This window comes from Tenrec ecaudatus, chromosome 6 (assembly GCF_050624435.1).
Source record: "Tenrec ecaudatus isolate mTenEca1 chromosome 6, mTenEca1.hap1, whole genome shotgun sequence".
NCBI classification, from domain to species: domain Eukaryota; kingdom Metazoa; phylum Chordata; class Mammalia; order Afrosoricida; family Tenrecidae; genus Tenrec; species Tenrec ecaudatus.
The window spans coordinates 173,228,185-173,252,782 of record NC_134535.1 but is presented as its reverse complement, the minus strand read 5'-3'; the positions used below and the strand labels follow the sequence as shown (position 1 = coordinate 173,252,782).

The window sequence follows — 24,598 nt, the reverse complement described above, 5'->3', positions numbered from 1 at the left end:
AGGGGTAGAGCAAATAAGTATTTGATGACATACCCTTGGGTACATGAGAAGAGATGAATAAACACAGATAAAGTCTTATTTATCCTCCTGTCCCCCCCCCCTTTTTTTGGTCAATCTAAGAAAGGTCAAGATCTAAATATGTTCTCTTGTGACTATTGTTTTCCAAATGTAACTTCAAAATGCTCAATAAATCTAAATATTTTGAATTTTAAAAGTTCACCTATCTCTAATTTATCTCAAAGTTAATAAAGAACTTCAATGTTATTTATGAAACATGCAAAAAGCCCCCCTTCAGAATTCTGGGGAAGCAAAGAACATCTGGAATAACATTGACCCTGACTGCTTTCCTTGGACTTAGAGAAATGACTGGCAGTGTCTTAAAGCTATGACTGTTGTCAGAAGCAAACCATGCAGGTGCCGGTTCCTCTCTAGGGGGCCGTTTTGAATTTTAACATATGAATTGCACTTTGTACCCCGACAAAATTCCCATTTCATGGCTTTGTGCATCAAGCCCATTGCCACTGTGTTCTGGTGAATAGCTACTGGAATTAAGAGGTTTGAAGCATGTTAGTAGATATTTAAATTTCAAACAGCCTCTCAACTGTCCAGACTACAGAAAAACACGGACACTTAATTTTTCAGAGGAATCTTTTTCGTTTTCAGAGATTCAGACTTGCTAAGTTTTGGAGACGCCTCCAGCACCACCAATGGGGGACACTAAACACCTGGTGCCAAGTTATGCCAAATTCATGCTTGTTTCTCTTTAGCATTTCATATCTATTTTTTTACTATGACTTTATTAAATATTTAAGGCTCTAAGTCTTTGAATCAGATCAGGCTTCATTCGTGCAAAATTTCTTATAGCACGCACTTTTATACTTCACTCACCTGTTCCCAGGCGAACACATGCTGATTGAAATAATACTGAATTTGTTCATTTGCAATGTTAATGCATAGTTGCTCAAAGGAATTTTTCTTGAAATTTTCAAAGCCAAATATGTCAAGAATGCCAATGCTCAGTTCTTCTCCATCATCACTAAAAGAATGAAAGAGATATTAATTTTGAAATCTTATGTGTTTCCTTAGCAGATAGAACAGATGAAGAGAAAAAGGAAAACAGAATAGAGCACCCTGTGTGAGCTGGCAAAGAAACTGCTATCAGACTAGATGCCGCAAGTGAACAGTTTCCTCATGGAAAACATCTTTCGTAGAACAGAAAGATGAGGAAGGCAGCATCAACTTTAAGATAAACGACACAATATTTTCCTTGTACTACAAACACCACTGTTGCATACTATCTAATGGGTTTGTCAGCACAAAAGTCAGAGCCCTGGATGAGTTCCGAAAAGTGCTCTAGCTAGAACCTAGCAAAAATGTATTCAGTTTAATCGACATTGAAAGAGCAAACATTATTTCAAAGTATATATATTCCTTCATTTTATGACAATAAATAATATAGGCTGTGTGATAGGTAGGCTTATTGTGCCAACCTGGCCAATGAACACATGTGGGATTAATTGAAGGGTGGAGAGATAAATGGCTCGGTGAGCCTCACCTTTCTCGTCTCTTGCTCTTTAATGGTTGGACCAGTCGCTGCCTTAGCTGGTTCTCTACCTCAAATTGCGAGGTACACTACCTGTGGGACACATAACCTATGGACTGTGTCACTGTAGTTTGAGGTTCCTTCAAGACCTGTTTCAGCATGCTACTGGAGTATACATCGCTTGAGCTGGTGACTGTCAGAGCCTGTCATCTGGCTGACTGTTGGTGACCTGCCTTGCTGTTTGCTGCCTGTGGCTGGGATTGCCTGAATTGCTCTACAGAGGACTCTGCTGTCTTGCCCCCTTGACTTGCTTCCTTGACTTGTCCCCGGTGGCCCTCAAGACTTGAAGGACTGCCAGTGTATTAGCTGTCTCACGGAAGTGAGTTGCGTGGAACCGTTTGTACTGCTCTTTAAACTAATTAACTGTTTCTTATGTTGTATATACCTATCTATATAAATAAATATATAATTATAAGTGTCCTGTGTTAGTCTGGGCACTTTAGAGAAACAAATTCACAGAAATTCATATGTATAAGAGAGAATTTTATATAAAGGGTAAGTGCTCATCAAGAAACCATCCCAACCCAGTGCTGCCAAAGCCCACCAGTCCAACATTAGCCCATATGTCCAACATCAATCCACAAGGTCATCCTCCATCTCACAGAACACACACAATGACGCTGACTGCAGGAGGAAAGCCGAATCAGTGAACGTGTAAGCATCTCAGCCCTGGCAGGGATCTCCATATGGCTGCTCCAGCACCCAGGGCTGCATCGAGGTAGGTCCATGCGGCTTCTCCTCAGGGATGCCTTGCAGGAAGTCAGCCTTGCCAGCTGAAGCAGGGAACTGGCTAAGGCAGCTGCACCCTGGTCCAACCATCAGAAAGCAAGAGATCCGAGAACTAGAAAGGCAAGGATCACTGAGTCATCTAGCTTGCCACCCTTCAATTAATCCCACGTGTGTTTTATCAGCCAGGTTGGCACAATAAACTTTTAACTATCTCAGCCCTGGTTTTGTAGAATCCTGTCTAATATAACTGTTATAAATATTGTCATTATTTCAGGAATTTTTTCCTTTTGGGTTATTTGTTTATATATATTTAAATATAGATAACTATACTATTAATATTATAATTAACAATTATATCAATATATTAATGTAAATATTTAAATATAGTATAGAGGGCCTTAAATATTTGTGGAAACTAGAATGAAAAGATAGTGTTTTTTCATAATCCATAAAGCTGTAAATTCAAGTGGATTCTTTTATAACTACAATGTAAAAAATAAAAAGAGCTATTATTTCAAGTGGCTGCTATCAATTTAATACTATATACCCCAAATCCACTGTGACTGCATTGATTCTGACTCACAGTGACAGAATATAGGTGCTCTCTAGCATTTCTGTGTCTATAAATCTTTATGTGAGCAGAAAGCCTCATCTTTCTCTTGTGGAATGGCTGCTGTGTTCTACTTACCTTACCTTTCATAGCCCAATATGTAACTCGTTACACCCATGGGGCTCCCTCAGTTAACAAAAGCGCTCATAAATATTCATAGAGTCTCAGGATATCTGGTCCCAATTCTAGAGGGAAGACTAGAGATTCATACATGCAGAACTAAATTATGAATTCAGACATATTTGTCTTTCTTTCATTAAAAGGCCACAAGTAAAGACTGTATCCTTTAGCAGATGGTAATCCCTTAATCCAGCCACAGAACCCAACTCTCTGACCTCTTCATGAGCTTTCTCCTAGGTTAGTTCTCCTGGATTATATACAAACACTTTCTCTGACACCCACTTGAATGAACATGGCTTCAAACCCTTTCTGTCTAAAGAACAAATACTTGTCGATTTCCTATGAATGACCAGGAGACGAAAACTCTTTGTGCCCCAGAACTTCCTGAACGAACAAGCCTGGTGGTTAGCAACCGGACAAGCAACCACTTGCTCCCGAGGGTGTCTCAAGCCCATTCAATCACTCCTACAAGAGGTCTTTAAGGATGCCTAGGGCAGACATGCTTTTCTGGCTAAATTATTGTTTAATTTTTATAAGACTTCAGGGGCTTAACTTTGTTAAAGTTTAAACATTATCTAACAACAGTTCCATGACTCATCCAGCCTCAATGGCTTGAGAAACTAGAATTCCATGAGAATTTTAAATTATGGTCAACATTTTCTCCCTTTTGACTGAAAGTGAGAAAATCAATTAGAAAACTAAGATAAGAAATGGTTGTACAACTTAAAGAATGAAATTGTCATTACTGAATTGGACATGTTGAATGACTGGACTGGGAAATGTTCTGCTGTGTTTTTTTTCTACAACCAAAAGGAAAACAAATTATTTTTTTAAAAACCAAAATAATTAGATAATATATTGAAAATACACTTTTTATGTTTCTTCATAATTATTTACCTCCGTCCACTAAAGGTTTTAGAGTTGGTCATAAAGTTTACACCTCATTATCTCACTTCCCTCCCTCCAATCAATTTATGAACAATGCAGTTATTTTGGTGTGAATTTCAAAAGGAAAACACAGATGTTTCCTTTTAATTCACTCTGCTAGGTAGCTTACAGTATTCTGACTCAGAAATGACAGCTCGCAACTGTGTTCTGTGCAATGAAGAGTGCTTTCTCCATTGGGAGGTGACTGAGTTCAGAATGCAAAGTTACAGAATATTTGTTTGTGGTGTGGTTCACTTGGTTTGGTTCTTCTACCCATCGTCATCATAATTCTCACGGAATGATTGAGTAGGAGCATGCAAATAGTGTGAGAGGAACTCTACTGAGAGGACTGGTCAGTTTTGTCATTCTATTGGGCCTGAAGTAAGCCATCTCAGAAGCAGGAAAGGCTCATTTTATGACCACAAGGGCTGAGAGGCCAAGAACCAGAGAGAGGAAGCATGCCAGCGTGGCCAGGAAGAAGTGCTGTGGATGAAAGAACTGTATCCTCACTATTTCTGATCCTGATTTATAACCTGTTAGCTTCCTAGTAAACCCCATAATTGTGAGAATTTTATTGTGTTTGAGTTCTGTGTGGCTATTCTACTTGATTATTGAACCCAGAAGAGGAGTAAAGTGTGGTGGAGTGACAATTGGTGTAAGATTAGGGTAAAGAAGGCCTGAGGGTGGAGGGTCTGAGGGCCTGACTTCTCATAAAAACCCACCTCAGTCTGGTGATTTGGGTCGGTGATTCTCCTCCCTCCTCCTTTTAAAGCCGGAAAAGGTCAGATGTAGCCCCGACCCAGATATCTCAACTTTAAATATGAGATCTATGCCACAGAAGAAAACACAGCTGAATATTTCTGGCAGTTTTTAATTTTACATAGTAAGTATAATTCTGTGTACTTAGAGGAGGTAAGATACCAACTCAAATTTATGCCGGTACAAGAATTATTGTTCTTTTATAGTTTCTTTGCTTCATAGGATCCCATAGAGGGAATTATTGAAGTCACCGTATAATCACAAGTTAAAGCCAGGAAGGATCCCGGAGATGATCCACTTTAAGGATCCTTCTAAGATGACGCATCGGGGCAGCTGTAGACTGAAGGGTCCGAGTGGCATCGTGTTGGGCTGCTCACTCCAGGGTTCGCAGTCTAAACCCACCAGTTGCTCCAAGGGAGATGAGTAGCTTCACAAACCCACAGGGACAGTCCGCCTCTGCCTAGCGGCTCACTATGAGTTGGAATGGACTGGAGCGAGGGCGAGGGGTTTGCAAGCACAACTAGGGACAATAGTTTGGCGTACATGTGCCGATACAAAGGGGCTCCAGAACGTTCGTGGAAATAGGGCACACACTTCTTGAACCCCCCTTGTATGCCCCCTGCTTTTGCTTTTGGCAGGAAAGACACAATTTTTGAGTGATACCTAAAGGGTCTAAGATATATACCAATAACATACTTAAAAGATTCAAATGGAAACGGAAGTGCTGTTCACTGCCCGTACTTAACAGCAGAGGCAGAAAAGGCTCAGAGAAGTCAGGGACCTACTTACTGCCCCACAGCACGTGCCTATCAAAGCCTGGAATAGAACACAGTGTCTCCCTGATCTCAGGATCGAACTAAAACGATGCCAATAGCTGTGTTTCTAAAACAAAACAAAAAAAAGCTACCATTTGAATTATTTTTCGTCAGTGTCTGGGAGGAAAAGTTAACATTTAGCAGAAGTAGTGAATTTTTTTTTTCAGCAGCTCATTTGGAAGAGAGCTTGTTTTGAAATTGTATACTTCTGGGAAGCTCTTTAGTGCCAAACATGCGTATGATAATTAACAAAATGAGGTCCAGTCTCTGGATATCTGGCTCAGATTATCTGGAATACACAGATGTTGCAAAATTCTAGTCAAACATTTTCCCTTTTCGTCTGCACGATGGCCACATAAGAAGACACAGGCTACTGTGATCACATTAAATCGTAGCATGCCAATTGGAATGGGATTTGCAGACCTCTCCACGGTGAAGTACAACTCAGCAGGGGAGGACAGCAGCAATTCAAAGGGCAGAGAGTTACAAAGGAGGAGGCGCTGGGCATGCTTGGTCTGACAGGATAGCACTCTGTGGGGCATTTTGGCATTAAAATAATAAAATCGGTGCCTCAGGTGATCCTTTATACTTAATAAGTAGGAATAAAGGACATCATATTAAGGCAGGTATCTATCTTACTTCTTCTATTTGCAAAGTTTCTAAAGACTCGGTCATTTCTGGCAGAATAAAGCCTTAGATGTAAATGCAAGGTTGGGAACTGTGCACAATCCCTGGGGTCTAGATAGCCTACCAATGGTGGTAGCCATGAACAGCTGTTTTTTAAGATGAAGTATTAGGGAAGCTGTAGGCTTGCTGGTCATGCCACCTTAATGCTCACATACTATTGTGACCATTTACTAGGCATCTGCTCTAATTCGGAGCCAAACTTCACCAAATTCTGGAGGCCAAAACACCTGCTCGTATAGGGCTATCGTGAGAGTTGTGAACAAAAAGGTCTCCTTCTCCCTCAACTCCCCTAGATGAAAAGTGAAGAATGGCTGAACTGGAATGTTATGCAGCAGTATAAATTGGTATATACTGTAGGATATTTCTAACAACCAAAAGTAAGATAAAACTTTATAGTAATATGTCACATTAAAAATTTGCTTTCTCTCACATTTATTCAAATTTCAAACGTTTTATGGGAGGGTAAACTGATAATATTAGGAAATAAAACACATCTCTTGAAACACAGGGTTGATAATTATGTAATCCCCATTAGAAGCATCTGCAGAGGGAGTAGTAAGCATGCCAGTACATTAGAAGACAGATTTCTATTGCCAGACACTTGGAGAAAAAGGTTTCCTTCAACAACAGAGTTTACCTTGGCAAGGTGTCATGCTTCAAGAGGCTGTTAATGCGATTGACTATCCAGCTGAAGAGACGCCCATATAAAGCCTTAGCCATAGCATCTCGGACATCAGTGGCTTTTTCTACAGTATTGGGACGTATAATGGTCTCTCCTCTGGTCACCACGCAGTGGGAGGTGAGAGCTTCTTGCAGCTCATCTGCCTGGATGCAAAGCAAAGATGCAGCTGGAAATAAAAACAGTTCCATTGTTAGAAGACATGACGGCAGTGAGACCACTTCCAAAGGGACACGGATGCCTCCGTTCACTTGGAAGAGATCAGCAATGGCTCTAGGGGACAGTGAATTTATGCTCATGGGAGAGAGACAATGTGGCACGGGAGGAAGAGAATGGTTATGCAATTTGAAGAATGTAATCAATGTCGTTGAATTGTACGCGTAGCTATTTCTGCATTGGTGTATGTTCTGCTGTGCATATTGTCAACAACCACAAAAAAATAAGAGAGAATGTAACGAAGAAATACATTTCCCAAAAGGATGTGGAATGCACTGTCTTCGACGAGAGCGGGATAGCTTGCATGAAGACGGTCGTCATGCGCTGAGCAGATTTGAGAAGCACTGATGGGAAAGAATTGGCAGGATCGGTGGCTCATTCAAACAAACAAACAAACAAACAAACAAACAAACAAGTTCACTACCCTCAAGTCTGTTCTGAAGCACAGTGCCCCTAGACCATGATAGAGCTGTCCCTGTGGGTTTCCGAGACTCTATGAAGCAATGCACCTGTAAAAGTACCTTGCTATGCAACCAATTTTGGAGGCAAACATTGTAACTTCACTTACAGATCATTTAAATGAAATTTCTATTTCTCACTAGTGGCTATTCCGGAACATGTTATAATTGATTCATCTATATTCCCATTAACATTAACCTATCTGACTGTCTCCTGCTAGATGGAAAACAGAGGTTTAATCATCACAACAATCTTTGTGTGTTTTCTTGTTTCTATGTGCGCTCTTATCTACTGCATCGCCATTGAGATTCATCCCATGGGATGCTGATGACTTTTCCAATGAAATTCAAAGCTTATCATTGAAGCTTGTCTGGTTATTCTTTCTAATTCTGATAACCCAATGTCAAGTGTGTCTATTCTGGCTTGCTTTGAAATAAACAAGCCAGACAGATTATCTTTTGGTTTCCAGGTATATGCCACTCACGACATGCCAACCTCATATACTCCTTCTGCATGACCATGCTAGTTCTAGAGATTTAGCAAGGGCAGACATGACAGTGATGTTGGGGACAGGTCTGACCTAGGATGGCTTGGCATTTGGGCCCTTTAAGTTGCATTGAAAAGTCTCATTCTATTCCTGAGTCAAGATAAGTCACAAAATAAAAACGTCTACCACCATTTCCTAGGTTTATGAATGAAACTCTTAAGATGTTTGCAATTATGGGGGAATATGCTCATTTAGAAAAATTTAAAAGAATAGAGTATGTTCTAATATTTAAAATCAGGTCACTGAAATATGAAAGTGGGAAATCTTAAAATAATGATAATGACTCATTCAACATTTCTATGAAAGAAAACTTAGTTTGAGGCCAAAACGTGTACCCTGATGTATAATGGAGAAAAGACCTGGTGATTTGTTGCTGTTACTGTAACTGACTCAGCAAAACCAAACAAAAACCAAACTCTCGGGCAGGAGTTCCACTCTGTGACACACGAGCTTCTCATGAGTGGAAGTCCACTTGACGGCAAGTCAGAGCGACGATATCAACAACACAATGATGTAGCTCTCTTAGTCAGCCTCGCCAGCACAAAACCCACCAGGGTGGACATGCGTACAGAGATCTTCATTATTTATAAAATGATATAAAGGCCAAAGCTGCAAGGTAAAGTAACTCTGTTAACTTAGACAGCCTTCCTAAAATTGACTGGTATTTTATATACTTTTACATTGAAACGTAAATAGCTTCTAAAGCAGTCATAAAAGGCAATCCTTAGGAACACTTTCTAGCATAATCAGTTAATTTGGAGGCCTGGAGCTACACTTTAAACAATGGACTTTTGAAACTTCATTTTACATAAATTAAACATGAGAATTTGGGAAACACAATCGCTTGGAGTTATCCATATGTGACATTTACAGTACACAACGCTTTTGAAAGAGTGCAATTGTGAAAGAAAGGCAATAAAACTCACAGTTCTCCAAAGCTGCACGATGGGAAATGTGGCTTTTGTCAATCTGGTGTTCAGACGCCACAGAAGAAAATTCAATGTTTCCAGCATTTAAGATCGCAGCGAGTATACTGTACACACTTCCAAGTTCCTAAAACACACCATGGGAATATTGGCATCATTCTCTTCTCCTGTCCAGGACAGGCTAAGGACAGACTGGGAAGCAATCCTTAGTCTCCAGCACAAGAAGGTCCTCTCTCAGACTATGATGCTAGACGACACGATCCATGTAGACAAGAGTGTGGCCGCAATAGTTATTTTATTCTCAGTGGTGGGGGCAATGCCTTCAAGATACTTAAAAGTATCTATGGACCTCCACCTAATCCACAATAAAAGTTTAAAAATATATGCGCTATGGATGTGAATTAGGGCAGAAAATAGAAATCTGACACTTTTAAGAAAGTAGAAATATTTCAATCATTCTGTTATAGCCCAAGCTATCCAGGTTAAACTTTATACAAGAATTCAGTGTGGTCATTTCAATATGTACATTTTCCTTGAGACCTTCTTAAAAGTGAGGCTATCTGGATGGCCAAAGAAGAGTTAAGAATAAAAAAGCTCCAGATCTCCACCATCAAAATCAAAGGATATTTGATTACAGTACAGTACAAAGGATATTTGATTACAGTACAGATGAAAAACTTAAGTTGTCCTGCAGCTTGTTTTTATTAGTTATCACATTAAAAATATAAATTCCTAAATAAGAGGCATAGAATATATTTGGACATACAGGTATGAATAATCTTGAAGTACATTGAAGGATGTGTCAAGGAGTCTGCTGTAATTCTAGTGTTATGCCAACTACTGTGAAGTAAAAGACAAGAAGAGGAGGTGAAACAAAATGCTCAGTCAGTCATAGTAGGCAAAAGTAAATGGAAATATCTAGGGATATATATTTAACAACAACAAAAAAAACATATACAAGGAAAACTATAGGACCCCACTACAGGAAACCAAAAATGACCCCCACAAATGGAAGAATATCCCATGCTCGTGGATTGGAAGACTCAATATAGTAAAGATGTCAATCTTACTCAAGGCACTATATAAGTTTAATGCATAGCTACTCAGTATTTTGACTAAGATCAAGTGTAGTATAACTTTAACGCTATCTCGATTCAAATTATCAGCAACCTTCTTCAAAGAATTGGAAAAAACTGCCCATCAATTTCATATGGAGAGGGAAGAAGCTCAGAATTAGCAGAGAACTCCTTAAGAAGGACAAAGTCTGAGGTCTCACTTTACCTGACTTGAACACCGACCACACAACCACAGTGGCCAAACAGCATGGTACTCGAATGATGACAGGTACTCAAATGAAAAGAACAGAAAACCCAGAAATAAAACCATCAACATACAGACAACAGATCTTCAACAAGGGTCCCAAAAGTATCTAGTAGGAGGTGGATGCCCTCTTTAACAAGTGGTGCTGGAAATAATGGATATCCACCTTTAGAAAAATGAAACAAGACCATTAACTCAACTCGGGCATAAGAACAAACTCCAGGTGGATCACATACCTGGAAGTAAGACCCCAAACTATAAGGATCATCAATGAAGGAATTGAGACAAACCTTGGTGCAGGGAATACTTGGGCTAACTGCAATAAGGAAGGGTACACACACACAGGTGAAACTGAAATCATCCAGTGGGATATACTAAGGATAAAGCACCTGTGTGCATTGAAAGATTTCACCAAGAGAGAAACAAGGGAACCCACAGACTAGGAGAGGATTTTTAGCAATGACACAACAAAGGGCTCATTACTAAAATCTACAGTACCCTAATAGCCTGCAAGTAGAAGAAAATAGTTAACTTTCTGAGGAAGTTGGCAAAAGACCTGAACAGAAGTTTCACTAGGGAGAATACCTGAATGGCCAGTAAACATATGAGAAAATGCTCCCAATCATTAGCCATCAGAAAAATGCAAATTAAGACAACCATGAGATACCACTTAAGACCCTTAAGGATAGCCCAAATCAGAATGTCAAAGAGCAACAAATGTTGGAGGGGATGTGGCCAGACAGGAACTCTCCTCCACTTCTGGTGGTCCTGTAGATACTTACAACCATGGTGGGAAACCGACATTGAATTACCTTATGACCAAGCAATCCCTCTACTGGGCATATACCCAGAAGAGGTAAGTCCTCTACGCTCCAATGTTCATCGTGGCTCAATTCACTATTGCAGATAATTGGAAACAACCTAAATTTCCATCGCTAGTCGAATGGATCAGAAAATTCTGGCACATACACAGTGGAGTACTACGCATCACTAAAAAGCACTGATGGTTGCATGGAACACATCACCTCATGGGATGGAGGAAGTTATGCTAAGTGAAGTTAGACAATCCCCAAAGGGCAAGTACAGCCCGAGTCCCCTGAGGTAAGTCTAATCAACACAGCAGGTGTAGAAGAAAAGCCAATTATCTCTCACTCTACAGGTTGAGGTACAGGTAGTCAGGCAGGCAAGTGGTCAAACTCAAGGATGGACATGTCCTTCCAACACAAAGATGGGGAAGGGGTGGGGTGAGAACAAGAGTGAGGAGGAGAGGGAGACAATGGCACTGGGGGAGCAGGGCCCTAACCCACCTAGGGGAAGGGTATTGTTTGTGTCTCCACAGTCTCTACTTGGTGTTTGATCTGTTTCTTCATTATTTCATTTGGTGCCCAGGCTGCCAAGTGTATCTGTTTCAGGGGGATTCTTAGGTCTTTGCTGTGAAGCGTTGGCCTGGTCTTTCTGACTATGCTGGCCTCATGGCTCCTCCCTGTAATTTAGGAGGTTTTAGAGAACATATGACTTCAGTTTGCCTGGTATGCCTTTGGATTGTGCTGCATCACAGATGTACAAAGAATTGTAGATCACAGGGAAGCCAGGGCGGATGATCCCCTCAGGACCACTGGAGTGAGTGGTGATACTGGGAGGGAATAGGGAGGGTGGGTTGGAAAAGGAGAACCTGCATTTGACCTCCTCCCTGGCGGACATACAACAGAAAAGTGGGGGAAGGGTGATGTGGGACAGAGCCAGATATGACAAAACTATCAGGGGTTCATGAGGGAGGGGGGAGTGGGCAGGGAGGGGAAAAATGAGGACCTGATGCCAGGGGCTTGGGCGGAGAGCAAAAGTTTTGAGAATGATGAGGGCAACAAATGTACAAATGTGCTTAACACAATTGATGTATGTATGGATCGAGATGGGTGGTGAGTCCCTAATAAAATGATTTAAAAAAAAAGAAGTAGGGGAAAGTGGGAAGATGCCATTATATTTTAATTAATTTTTTTTCTACACTTAAAAAAATCCCCTCATATTATACTTAACCTTAAATAATACATTGTTTAATGGTATTTTAAATATTATATGCCATCTATATAAAAAAAAGAAAGAAAATGTTTTGGAACCGACTATGGTAGCAATTGTACAATACTGTTTTATGTGATTGATGGAATGTTATGATATATGTAAGAGCTTCCAATAAAATATTTTTAAAAATTGTAAATCCTGGAAATAATTAAAAGGACACATATTGTGGACACTCTCAATACCGAGGAGAGAACGATGGGGGCTTGTTAGAAAGGAAATACATGTACTTAATGCTGCAGTGAACAGTGAAAAAAGCCTGCTGTACTTTGGAGATACGCAAATAGCGCTATTTAACTTGATATCGAAAGTATTTATATCGGCCTCTATCCAAAGTGGATTCGAAGCAGTTATTGATGAAAGCTAGATCCAAGAATTGGAATTAAAAACAAAGAAAACTCATATAATAATCTGTTCTGACTCATGAGAATCCCAAGTGTGTCAGAGTAGAACTGTGCTTCATAGGAAATTTAAAAAAATCATTTTATTGGGGGCTCATACAACTCTTATCACAACCATCCATCCATTGTGTCAAGCACATTTGTACATTTGTTGCCATCATCATTCTCAAAACTTTTGCTTTCTGTTTGAGCCCTTGGTATCAGGTCCTTGTTTTCCCACTCCCTCTTTTTCCCCTCCCTCATGAACCCTTGATAATTTATAAATTATTATTATTTTTTTCATATCTTACACTGTCCAACGTCTCCCTTCACCCACTTTTCTGTTGTCCATCCCCTAGAGAGGAGGTTATATGTAGATCCTTGTAATCAGTTCCCCCTTTCTACCCCACCTTCTCTCCACCCTCCCAGTATTGTCACTCTCACCACTGGTCCTGAGGGTTTATCTGTTCTGGGTTCCCTGTGTTTCCAGTTCCTATTTGTACCTGTGGGCATCCTCTGGTCTAGTCAGATTTGTAAGGTAGAATTGGGATTATAAAGCAGCAGCATTAAAGAACTAGAGGGAAGTTGTATGTTTCATCGGTGCTACCCTGCACCCTGACTGGCTCATCCCCTCCCCGCGGCCCTTCTGTAAAGGGCTGTCCAGTTGCCTACAGATGGGCTTTGTGTCATAGGATTTTCAATGGCTGATTTTCAGAAGCAGATCATCCTGTATGTTGAGTAGCAAGTGGACACATTCACAATTTGTCCCACACAGGGACTACTGAGATAGAGCACACAGTAGTGTGAAAAAAAAAAAAACATCTGGGGGAAAAAACGGGGTTGGAAAGAGAGCCACCTCTCCCTGAAGTTCATCCTAGCACCTCCACTCTGGAGTAGTCTGCACTGTCAACCTTCAGGGCATTTGGTTTTGGATGTGAGTCCACCACCTCCCAGGGCAGTCACCTTGAACCGGGCTACACATTGCTGCAAAATATTGAGCTATTTAGCAGCCAGGCACAGGTGTTCTATTTTCTCTTATCCAGGCCAACAGAAGGTAGTAGCTAGGAAATCAACCACTTTCCCTGTCTTTCACACATGGCCTCTCGCATTGGCAAATTTTGTTTACAATTAGAAGACCTTAAAATAAGGGGGGAAAGGAGGGAAACTGAAGCTGTATGTTTGGCTGCTCCATAAACATTGAGTATGATTAGCTTTGGGATTTACAGTTTAAAATAAATGAATTATATTTGCCAACAGATGCTGACTGCAAGGCTGGGTACATTTTAATGTTACCTAACAGCACTCTACCAAGCATGAGAAAATAGCTGAGCCACATATAAGCGAAACGTTGCCTCTAATGGGTAGGACTTAAAAGTAAACAAACCAATCATCAATGATGCCCTGCTTCTAGGATAACAGTCTCTGGGGAGTCTATTGGTAAGAAGCGATCAGCCTTTCTGATGACAAACACGGGAAAAGAGCTACACAGAAGCCCCGTCCTGGTTACAGGACATGGCTGCTTTAGTAAGGACACACATTCCTTTCCAGTTTCAAGGATGCCCTGCAATCCAAACTAACTTGGTTGCCATCCTTGTTGTTAATAAAAATGATGGAGTCCGCTAAGATGTGCCTCAGAAGAAAGGCCTGGTGATCTACTACTATAAAACTAGTCATTGAAAAAAATCTACGAAGCACAATTCTACTCTGACAAACATGAGACCCCATGAGTTGGAATAGACTCGGTGGGAATGGGTCTGGTTGTTTTTGGCATCCAACACAGGTCCCAGTCCAAAGGGAATGTTACACCTGCAACATTCACCTGGGACCAAGGGTTGGACTACGCTTTAAGCGTCTCCAAGTTTTGAATGGATTTTGTGTTCATGATTAATTCTAGCACCAATCAGAGAAAAATTAGCTATTATGACATAGCCCAGCTTGAAACTTGTCCTCAGAAAAAGATCACTGACAATATGGGTGCTATAGCAACATATTGCAAAGAGATTAGACGATGCCCAGCATCTGGGGTCTTAAGTCTTGTCTTGGAATAAGCAGTCAGCTGAATGAGGCATCAACTGGGCCCACACAGAAGAAGCACACTAGCCTGTGTGATCTAAGGATTGTGAATGATAAAATCCAAAAGTGAGAGGGGGAATGCTGGCAGAACTGAACTTATGCACCCCCAGTTTGAGGAAGTTTAGGGTGACAGTGGGAGCCCCCAATCCATTTGCAGGGTCCCCACCTGGATTAAACCTCCAGTGACATCCCTGTAACTATAGACTAAGATACTAGAAACCATATAATGGTGTACTCTAAATAGGTGAATTATACATCACGTGAATTATACTTTAACGATGCTGTTGTTTTTTAAAGAGAAGGCACTGGAAAAGAATATGTAATATGATCATATTTATGTGAAACTGTATATATATATATGAGAGATGTAAGTATATGTAAAAAAGATTAAGAACAAAATCAAATCTTATTAATGTGGGAGAAAGATGAGGCAATCCACTCCTGGATAGATTTAAAGCCTCTGAAACCATAATAAATACACTCAAAGTTGGAATTAACTTCCTTGACGTAGTTTTTGGGTTATCCTCAAAAGCCACTGTTTCCATATTTACAGAGTAAATATTACAATTTTTGCTATTCCATAGAGTCATTCCAATAAATACATGAGATGACCCATGTAAAATACTTAGTACAATGCCCATATCAATACTCAATAAATGCTAAGTCTTCGGATTTGTGATGACAAAATATCCATCATAAAGGAGCTCAAAGTATGTCATACTTACCTCCATTGTAAAGCCTATGACTTTGAAACATTGTTCTATTAATTCATATTGGGATTTATAGAAACTGTTATTCATCATGTCCTGCACTGTTCTGAGGTGGTCATTTTGTAGGTATCTGAGTTAAAAGAAAAAAAAGAAAGACGGGCTAAACATCTCAAATTCTGCGGAAAGAATAACTTGTGAAAGTACGTCTTGCTGGGTTACCTGGGAGGCTTATTTTCAGACAATTTGTAGTGGGCTAATTTCTTCCTTTCAGCCAAGCCAGCGTAGATGTAGTAAAAAACATGAAAATTTCTTTCTCCACTGAAAAAGATGACATTTTCAGTAAGGTGGTTAGTTAGAATATTTATTATTTTAAAAATTATATGTGACATACCTACTAAAAGAACAATAACAAAAGTTGTGAGTACCAATGTTGGCTCCCCTGAATAGTCGATTTAGACTTTCTGTGGTTGTTACTACTGTCCTAACTATCAACAACCACGGTCACTAAATTCAAGCGCTTCATATGAATCATTTAATGAGTATCTGTGAGCCACCACCAGGCATTGTTTTCAATATTGGCCACAACAGCAGGAGCCAAAGAGGCCCAAAATGTTGACCATTTTGGAGTTTCCATGCTAGTGGGAGCAGCTAGGAAGAGCAACACATTGTGTGTGTTGTATCACAGGAGGGTCTAAGTTCCCAGTTACCCAACATGATCCCTTGAGCTCAGCCCCCTTTTCCTGTTTTACATTCCAGGAAACGACAGCCAAACGGGGTTACCAATCTCACCCAGGACCACAGCGTTGGTGGATGAATTGGATTCAAACCAGTTTCTTTGTGACTTCAAAGTACATGTTTTTAACCCAAAGTTCTTCCTTGGCTTTCTGGGCCTTAGTTCTCTCACTTGAATGAGGAGAGCTTCTTAAGAGTCTCAGATCCCTGCCCCCATGGTTGTCTGTCAAACAGCATTTTCCTGCAGACCCACCACTCTGGAATGACTCATCTAAAGCACTGTGGTCCCAACAAGAGGGGGCTCTGGCTTTGGAAGAGCTGGAACTGCCGGACCACTTTCTCGCCCTTCTTCTGCCTTGCTCTCCCCACTCCTGATGTTCTTGTCTTGCTACCGTGGGTTTCCAGAATGAATCCAATTTCTCTTGGGGATCAGTCAAGTTCCCATCAGAAACATCCTGCTCTGCAGCTGCCTGTCTTCATTCATTCTTGGTGACTGCGGTTGCTAGTCAGGAAACTCGAGGGCTGTGCCTGCGGTGGCATTCCCCTTCTCATGCCTCCCAACATGCCCCCACCCCACCAGGACCCATTATTCCTAAACTCAGATGGACTGAGGGTTCTTCCCACAGTCCTAAGGTTCATTGTAGCTGGGGCTTTGCTCTCTTCATTTCTTTTTACTTCCTTCCTCCTTCAGCGAATGCAGGGCTCCTGGACGTTTACATGTCACCATCTTGCAGTTGGAAGCCTCCAGGTAATGGCAAACCTGTTCACAACCCAGGGAAGTGCAGAGCAGCCCTTTGCCAACACCACACATGATGGGTAGGTGGGAGCACTGTGGCCAGGACGGCGTTCATTGGCTGACTGTCAGCCTTTCTTACAAGTCCATTTTAGCCTGGATGCTAAAGTGTCCTCGCAATCCATACACGGGGGTGCACATGAAATACCTTGGCCAGAATTAAGCCAGCTCTCCCACACGGAAGGAAAGAATTGTACCACAGAACCACCAATACCCCGGATGCTACCATAGGGCGTGACTCAGAAGGTACTAGAATGTTGCTCAACAACCTTGCCCTTGTCGATCCCCCAGCTCTGCTCAGAGTTCTCTCTCTTACCAGTCTCCACAGTGGAGGCCTCCAGGCATCTTCTAGCTTTTCTTGCTCTCTCTCTCTTTCATCACCCCTTTACAACCTGCGGTAGTCATCTAATGTGGTATCAATTTAAGGATTAAGAGTGTAGTGGTGGAGTCTAGGGTGTCAATCCGGAGATAGCCAATGGGACTTCCGTGTGGGCATGGCCTTCTCCTGAGAATTCTGGGAAATCTGGTACTTCCTCCATGGAGGCGGAAGACACCAGTCTCTCTCTCTGCTACTTCCTAGGAGACATTGCAGACAACAAGCCACTTGGACGCAACCAGACCTCGGAAGCCGGAGAAGCGACAGAGATCCCTGCCAGCACCGAGATGCTTACAACGCCACTGGACCCAAAGATTTTCTACCCACTGGCTTGTGATTGTCCTGCATTTGGCTTCATTGTATGTGTTTCGTAAGTCTGAAGAGGACTTTGACATATGGGCTAATGTCGGACTTATGCCCTTGGACTGAACTGGGTTGGGATGTTTTCTCAATGTTCAATTGCTCTTGTACATAAATCTCTTTCTTATACACATATGTGTGTCCATGGATTGTTTCTCTAGTCCACCCACACTAAAACACAACCTTTAATCAGTAAGCTAGGGGAGCCATTGAAACACATTTCACAATAGTAATATATATTTGGCCAGGGCAGCATTTGCTAGCTGGAATAATGTTACTAAGCCAGGAGAGCTTTTATGGTCTTTCAAAAATGACTTGTTTTATTTGTTGTTGAAAATATACACGCTCATTCAACAATTTTTACGTGTAGGTTAATTACAGTTTTCAAGTTGTACATTTTTACCTGAGTTGCTCCTCCATATTCCTACCTAAGTTGTAAATTGCTGCTGTCAACTTAGACCCGTAGAAGCTAGACGTTCCTTAAAAAGAGTACAATGTTCTTCCATGTGGACTTTGTTGCTTCTGAGCTAGATGGCCGCTTGTTTATCTTCAAGCCTTTAAGACCCCAGTCACTATCTCTTTTGATAGCCGGGCACCATCAGCTTTCTTCACCACATTTACTTGTTCACCCACTTTGGCTCCAGCTGTTGTGTCGGGAGAGTGAGCATCATAGAGTTCCAATTTAATAAAAGAAGGTATTCATGCATTGAGGGAGTGTTTGAGTAGAGGCCCAAGGTCCTTCCGCCACCTTAATACTTGACCTATAAATATAGACACATAGATCTATTTCCCCATCCTCCTATATATATTTGCATGTACATGCCTTTGTCTAGACCTCCATGAATGCCCTTTGACTCCTAGCTCTTTCCTCCATCTCCCTTGACTTTCCTCCTGCCCTACTACCATGCTTCATCGCCACCTGGGCTAGAGTATACCTCTTCTCTAAGCAACCTTACCCTTGATCGTTTCCCACCAGGCCTGCCACTCCCCCTTCTCTACCATTTGGGGTCCCATGTTTTTCCCTTGTCCCTGGGTTTGTTAACACCACTTCCTTACCCCCCCTACCCCCCCACCCCAAGTCCCCCCAGAACTGTCGGTCCCGTTGTTTTTCCTCCAGATAGTTCATCCAGCCTGTCCTATTCAGACAGACCTGTGGAGTCACTAACATGCACGAAAACTAGACAGAGGAAAACAAAGCAACAGTATACAACCAGACAACAAAACAACAAAAACAAACCACTGACAAAGAACAGAATAAAACAGTTCACAAGCGAAAAGCTTGTAGTTAGTTCAGGGATCGTTTGCTGGCCCTTAGGAGCGTTTTCCAGTCCAGTCTGTTGGGGCACCACGCCCTGGCCCCAAAGTCCACTTTCAGCATTCCCTGGGGACCTTGCCACTCCATTCCCTTGCTGTTCCGCTGCACTCCCCTGTGTGATCGAGTGGTCCCAAAGGGATCAGTTACCAGGCATCAAAGAACAAAAAATCATATCATTGACTGCACACCTCCATGATAGGATCGCTGAAGACAAATGGGTGCATAAGCAAATGTGGTGAAGAAAGCTGATGGTGCCCGGCTATCAAAAGAGATAGTGTCTGGGGTCTTAAAGGCTTGAAGGTGAACAAGCGGCCATCTAGCTCAGAAGCAAATAAGCCCACATGGAAGAAGCACACCGGCCAGTGCGATCACGAGGTGCCCAAGGGACCAGGTATAAGGCATCATGCAAAAAAAAAAAAGATACAAGTGTGTGTATGCATGTGTATATATGTGTATATGTATATATGTATGTATATATATGTATATATATATCATATTAAATGAAGGGGGAAGTGCAGAGTGGAGACCCAAGACCCAAGTGTCGACCAATGGAGATCCCCTCATAGAGGGGTTTAGGAGAGGAGATGGGTTAATTAGGGTGTGAGGTAGTATCGATGAAGAACACAGCTTTCCCCCGGATCCTGGATGCTTCCTCCCCCCAACTACCATGATCCGAATTCTACCTTGCAGGGCTGGATAGGACAGAGGCTGTACACTGGTGCATATGAGGGTTGGAGGTACAGGGAATCCAGAGTGGATGATACCTTCAGGACCAAGGGTGTGAGGGACGATGCTGGGAGAGTGGAGGGTGAGTGGGTTGGAAAGGGGGAACTGATTACAAGGATCCACATGTGACCTCTTCCCTGGGAGAGGGACAGCAGAGAAGGGGGGAAGGGAGACTCCGGATAGGGCAAGATATGACAAAACAACGATGTATAAATTACCAAGGGCATATGAGGGAGGGGGGAATGGGGAGGGAGGGGGGGAAAAAAAAGAGGACCTGATGCAAGGGGCTTAAGTGGAGAGCAAATGCCTTGAGAATGATTGGGGCAGGGAATGTATGGATGTGCTTTATACAATTGATGTATGTATATGTATGGATTGTGGTAAGAGTTGTATGAGTTCCTAATAAAATGTAAAAGAAGAAGAGAAAAAAATGATTAGGGCAAAGACTGTACAGATGTGCTTTATACAATTGATGTATGTATATGCATGAACTGTGAAAAGAATTGTATGAGCCCCAATAAATTGTTAAAATTAAAAAAAAAAGAAAATGATTAGGGCAAGGAATGTACAGATGTGCTTTATACAATTGATGTATGTAAATGTATGGATTGTGATAAGAGTTGTATGAGCCCCTAATAAAACGTTTAAAATAAAAAAAAAAGAGTACAATGTCCAAGGCAAACCCTTTTCAAATAACGCAAACTATTATTGGGCTTAAAGAAGACCTCAGGGAGTCGTTTGGGTTTAAGGTTAGAGATTAGCCCAGGGCAATAATTTTGGGTGGTTCATCTATGTTAAAGGGCTCCAGAAAGTTAGATACCGTGTGACGGGAATTTTGTCCTTAGTTTCCCTTCCCCAGGGATTCAGTAAAAGAGACCTGGGGGTGTAGGGCATCTGTAGCTGATTTTGTAAGTTTTTGCTTTGGTACAAGAAGATTACTAAGTGCTCCATGTCACAATTCATGTCAGCTGAACATGCTGCTGCTAAGGTTTAATACATGGGCCACAGCCATGTGTTTAAGTCATTCGATTTAGTCTGAAGTGGAGCAAACAAAAATGTTTAACATGAAGGCACAGGACTCGGTAAAGTGATGAACAGATCTCTGGTCTTAACTCTTGGATTTTAAAAGAAAAGGATACATTTTTGAAATGTAAAAGTGCAAGTGCTATTGGTTACATTCTGCATCCAGAGACTCTCCTGAGTTTTTGGAGGTCAGAGTGCCACGAGGCTCTGAAAGAGAGCTCACAGGTTTTGGAAATTCAAATCTTTCAAGTGCCTGGGTCACAGGTAATAAGGATTTGAGATAAAATAGAAGCAGAAAACAGAGGTTATGTGGAACAGTTATGATACAGGGCCACTCTCTACAACTTGACAACTATTTATACATGGAAAGTGAAAAGACAATCAGAGGTTTATGAAGTTAAGTAAAAATACAGCTACAAAATAATAGAAATGCTTATGAAACCCAAATACCAAAATGTGAACTTATTGCTTCTCAGCATATTCTCCATCTAGGTCTATACACCCCTGAAGCTGGGGCTGGCGTCTCTCTGACTCTTCTCTGAGGAAGTCTGTGCTCTTTCATTTCTACCACATCAGAATGGGAGCGCTCACATCATTGATGGCCTTTTCAATGCCCTTTGAGCTTTCAGTTTGAGTTTAAGTTCAAGGCTGCGGAGTAGATGGGGCACCTTTCTCAAGGGCACGCTTGTGGGGCAGCCCTTGCTGTCCTCAAAGAACGAGTGTGTTCTGATGGATAAAACCATTTCTCAACTCCACTTGTCTGGTCCTTTTCTCACCAATTCAGTTTTCTGTTTTCTTAAAATGTCTTCTTGATATGTCCCCATGATTTCTGTGTGTCCTTTGAGAAACTCAGTCAAGAGGACCCCCTTGTAATACCCCACACAGCTCAGCTCTGAAGTCTTTCTAACATTCCTTAAAACCTAGGATCCATCTACAGCATGTTGTCCCTCTGAGGGCAGAATTCTATTAAACCAGTTGCAGAGGTTTTGTGATACGGGGAGATGTCCATTTGGGCTTTATTAAAAATCTGGCATTAGCCCCAACCTCAACATTGTTTTCTTTTCTTTTTATCATGACACAGTTATCTTTTTTTTTTGAAGGCAACTTGAATGAGAGTAAGACAAGTGTTTACAGAGAGACCTTATTTGAATCCATCCATTGATTGAAGAGCTGTGCTTAAATGTGTTTTGTCTGCAATGAATTTGTACAGGTAGGAAACAGAACCCTCGTAGCAATGCTTTTGAACTTAGCCTCATGCCTGCACACACACGTACACACACACACACACACACACACACAGATGGCTCCAGTCACAAAAGGAAAGGACTAGTGGAAAAGTAGATTTGGGACAAGGTACATTCAGTGGAACCAGAGAGTTGGAGATGAGAGCATTGAACCTGGCAAAGAACCGAGCAGGAAGGACATCTTTGGGTGTCAATTACAAAGCTGCATCAGTGGAGGTCATGCTATCCAAGAAAATGCCAAGTGAGAGAGTCTGGACTAGAGAGAGAAGAGAAAAGCCGCCCATCTTTGGTAAATGCACATGTTGGGAATGAATGGAAGAATCCAAACCATAGAAGAAAATGTCAAAAAAGTAGGAGAGGAATTAAGCGAATCCATTCATGAAAGCAAAAAAAAAAAAAAAAAAAGGTGTGTGTGTGTGTGGGGGGGGAGGGTGTCAAGAAAGAAGGTGACCTGTATGATCAACCCCTGGAGGGACAGCTGACACTGTTCAGCCCAGAACAGGCCACAGTCACACTTTGCTCCTCCCGTTACACATTGCAGTTCCACTCCTATTTTAGCAAAACATTCATATTGTAGAAGAATCAGGATTGAACAAAACTAAACGTTTCGTTCTCTTCTCGCCCCATCACTACAGAGCAATGCAGCCTCTCAGGCGCACACAGCATATACTTTAGTTTGCTTTGCTGTGATGGGATCACATCAAGTGCTCCTCATGTCACTCCTTCCTGAGACGGGAAGCTGCATACCATTCAACAAGTGACTCGCAGATGGCGACACCCAGCATTCGTGGTCTTCTACCTAACTGCCAGGTCTGCTATATGACAACTGCAATTCGATGAGAACAGGGATGCTGTAGCACATCGACCGGCAGACTTTGGTGGGTCAACAATCACAGTTAAAGAACAAAAGGCACTTTCAAAGATTGCCTGCCTCCTGTATTCCTGGAATTGTAGTCAAATTTCTTTCCTTCAGAAGCTGGAGCACCTAACAGGCCACACAAGCGTACAGGACCAGGACCTCTTACATCAGAACCACTGGAGAGAAGTGCCAGGGCTCAGCAGGTTGATCAACATCAGTTTCTGCTGATTTCAAACCATGGACATTTCATGTCTGTCAGAGTAGAGCTGGGCCCCTCAGGAGTTTCAATGGGTGAGTTTCTGGAAGTAAATGGTCATGGTTTTTTCTCTGGGTGGACCGGAACCTCCAACCTTGACTTTTGTTAGCAGCAAAGCGTGTTACCCTTTGCACCACCTGCTGACACCCACAACAGTTAGCATATGGTGTTCCAGGATTCTGACCCGATTCTAGTTGTGAAGCTTCTAATGCTTCTTCATAGACTTCTAATGCTGCCCCATTCTCCTTGTATAAAGGGCCTTTGGGCTCGCTCGTGAGTTTATCTACCCTGGGCCCTATTGGGAGAGTCTGAACGGAAGCAAGAAGAGTGGCAAAGAACTTACTTTTCAGAAAAAAGGGGTAAATTCATTAAAAACACACAAAAAAGATCTGCTGCTCCTCCTCCACCCCTTGGATGCTTTGCTTTGCAGCCCAATGCCTAGCCCAACAGACTGCAATAGCTGAGCAACCGTGTTCTCGCTTCTAGATGGGTTCCACCCTAGAATGGAAAGGGAAGAGATTGGAAGAAAAGAAAAGAGAGAGGTTGGGGTATTTATCCGTTTCTCTCTTCCAAATAGTGTTGCATTCCTTTAAGGCAAGGGCTCCTGACAGTGACCTCTCTCCCAGGCTCTGTAGAGCGATTTCTTATCTTTGTCCTCCAGGCCTAGAAGCAATAATGGTTTATCACCCTTGATAGCCCGCAGGAGTTTCACTATCCACTGCTGGTATTTATTGCCCACTGTTACAAACAGTCCTTTCACTTAAACTCTTCTGAACTGGCTCTTTTCTAGCTAGGTCCTTGAGTCACATAGAATCTGTACATTTATAATGGAAAATATCCCTGTAAAATTCTTCTCTTATGCAGCCAGTGTATTTATTTGCAATGATTACAAAAATTTAAAAATTCCAATTTAATTTGAAAACATACAACTGTAAGTTTCCTAAAATTTTAAAATCCAGTTGCAATCAAGCAAAAGAAATTAAAAAATAGATGTAAGAAGTGGAAAACTGATTTCTTTATAAATGATAAGACATCTATCCTTAAGGTATAACTAACTTGTACTTCAACATGACTGTAAATAGAGGACTCAGAATGCTTTTTTCCACCTTCCAATAAGCAATGCTGTAACTCTAGAATAGTTACCTTAGATCAGCTGGGAAAACGTGCTTAGTTCATGGCATGCCTTAAATATAATCCTGATTGTACCATTTTAATAAATGAATACGATTATTTCTACGGTTACAAACTCTGAACTGTTAGGTAGCTAGCTTAGGGACAGGG

The 24,598-nt window shown here is 41.6% G+C and overlaps 1 protein-coding gene across 1 annotated transcript in view; it reads right to left on the bottom strand.

Annotated features, from left to right (window-relative positions):
* MYO3A (myosin IIIA) overlaps positions 1 to 24,598 on the bottom strand; it is a 258,190-nt gene that overhangs the window by 98,314 nt on the left and 135,278 nt on the right. The window contains exons 14-18 of the mRNA XM_075553416.1: positions 15,853 to 15,951; positions 15,649 to 15,763; positions 9,078 to 9,204; positions 6,888 to 7,098; positions 889 to 1,036 (exon numbers count right to left, since the gene is read on the bottom strand). Of these exons, the coding sequence (XP_075409531.1) occupies positions 889 to 1,036; positions 6,888 to 7,098; positions 9,078 to 9,204; positions 15,649 to 15,763; positions 15,853 to 15,951 (700 nt within the window). The remainder of the gene's footprint in view (positions 1 to 888; positions 1,037 to 6,887; positions 7,099 to 9,077; positions 9,205 to 15,648; positions 15,764 to 15,852; positions 15,952 to 24,598) is intronic.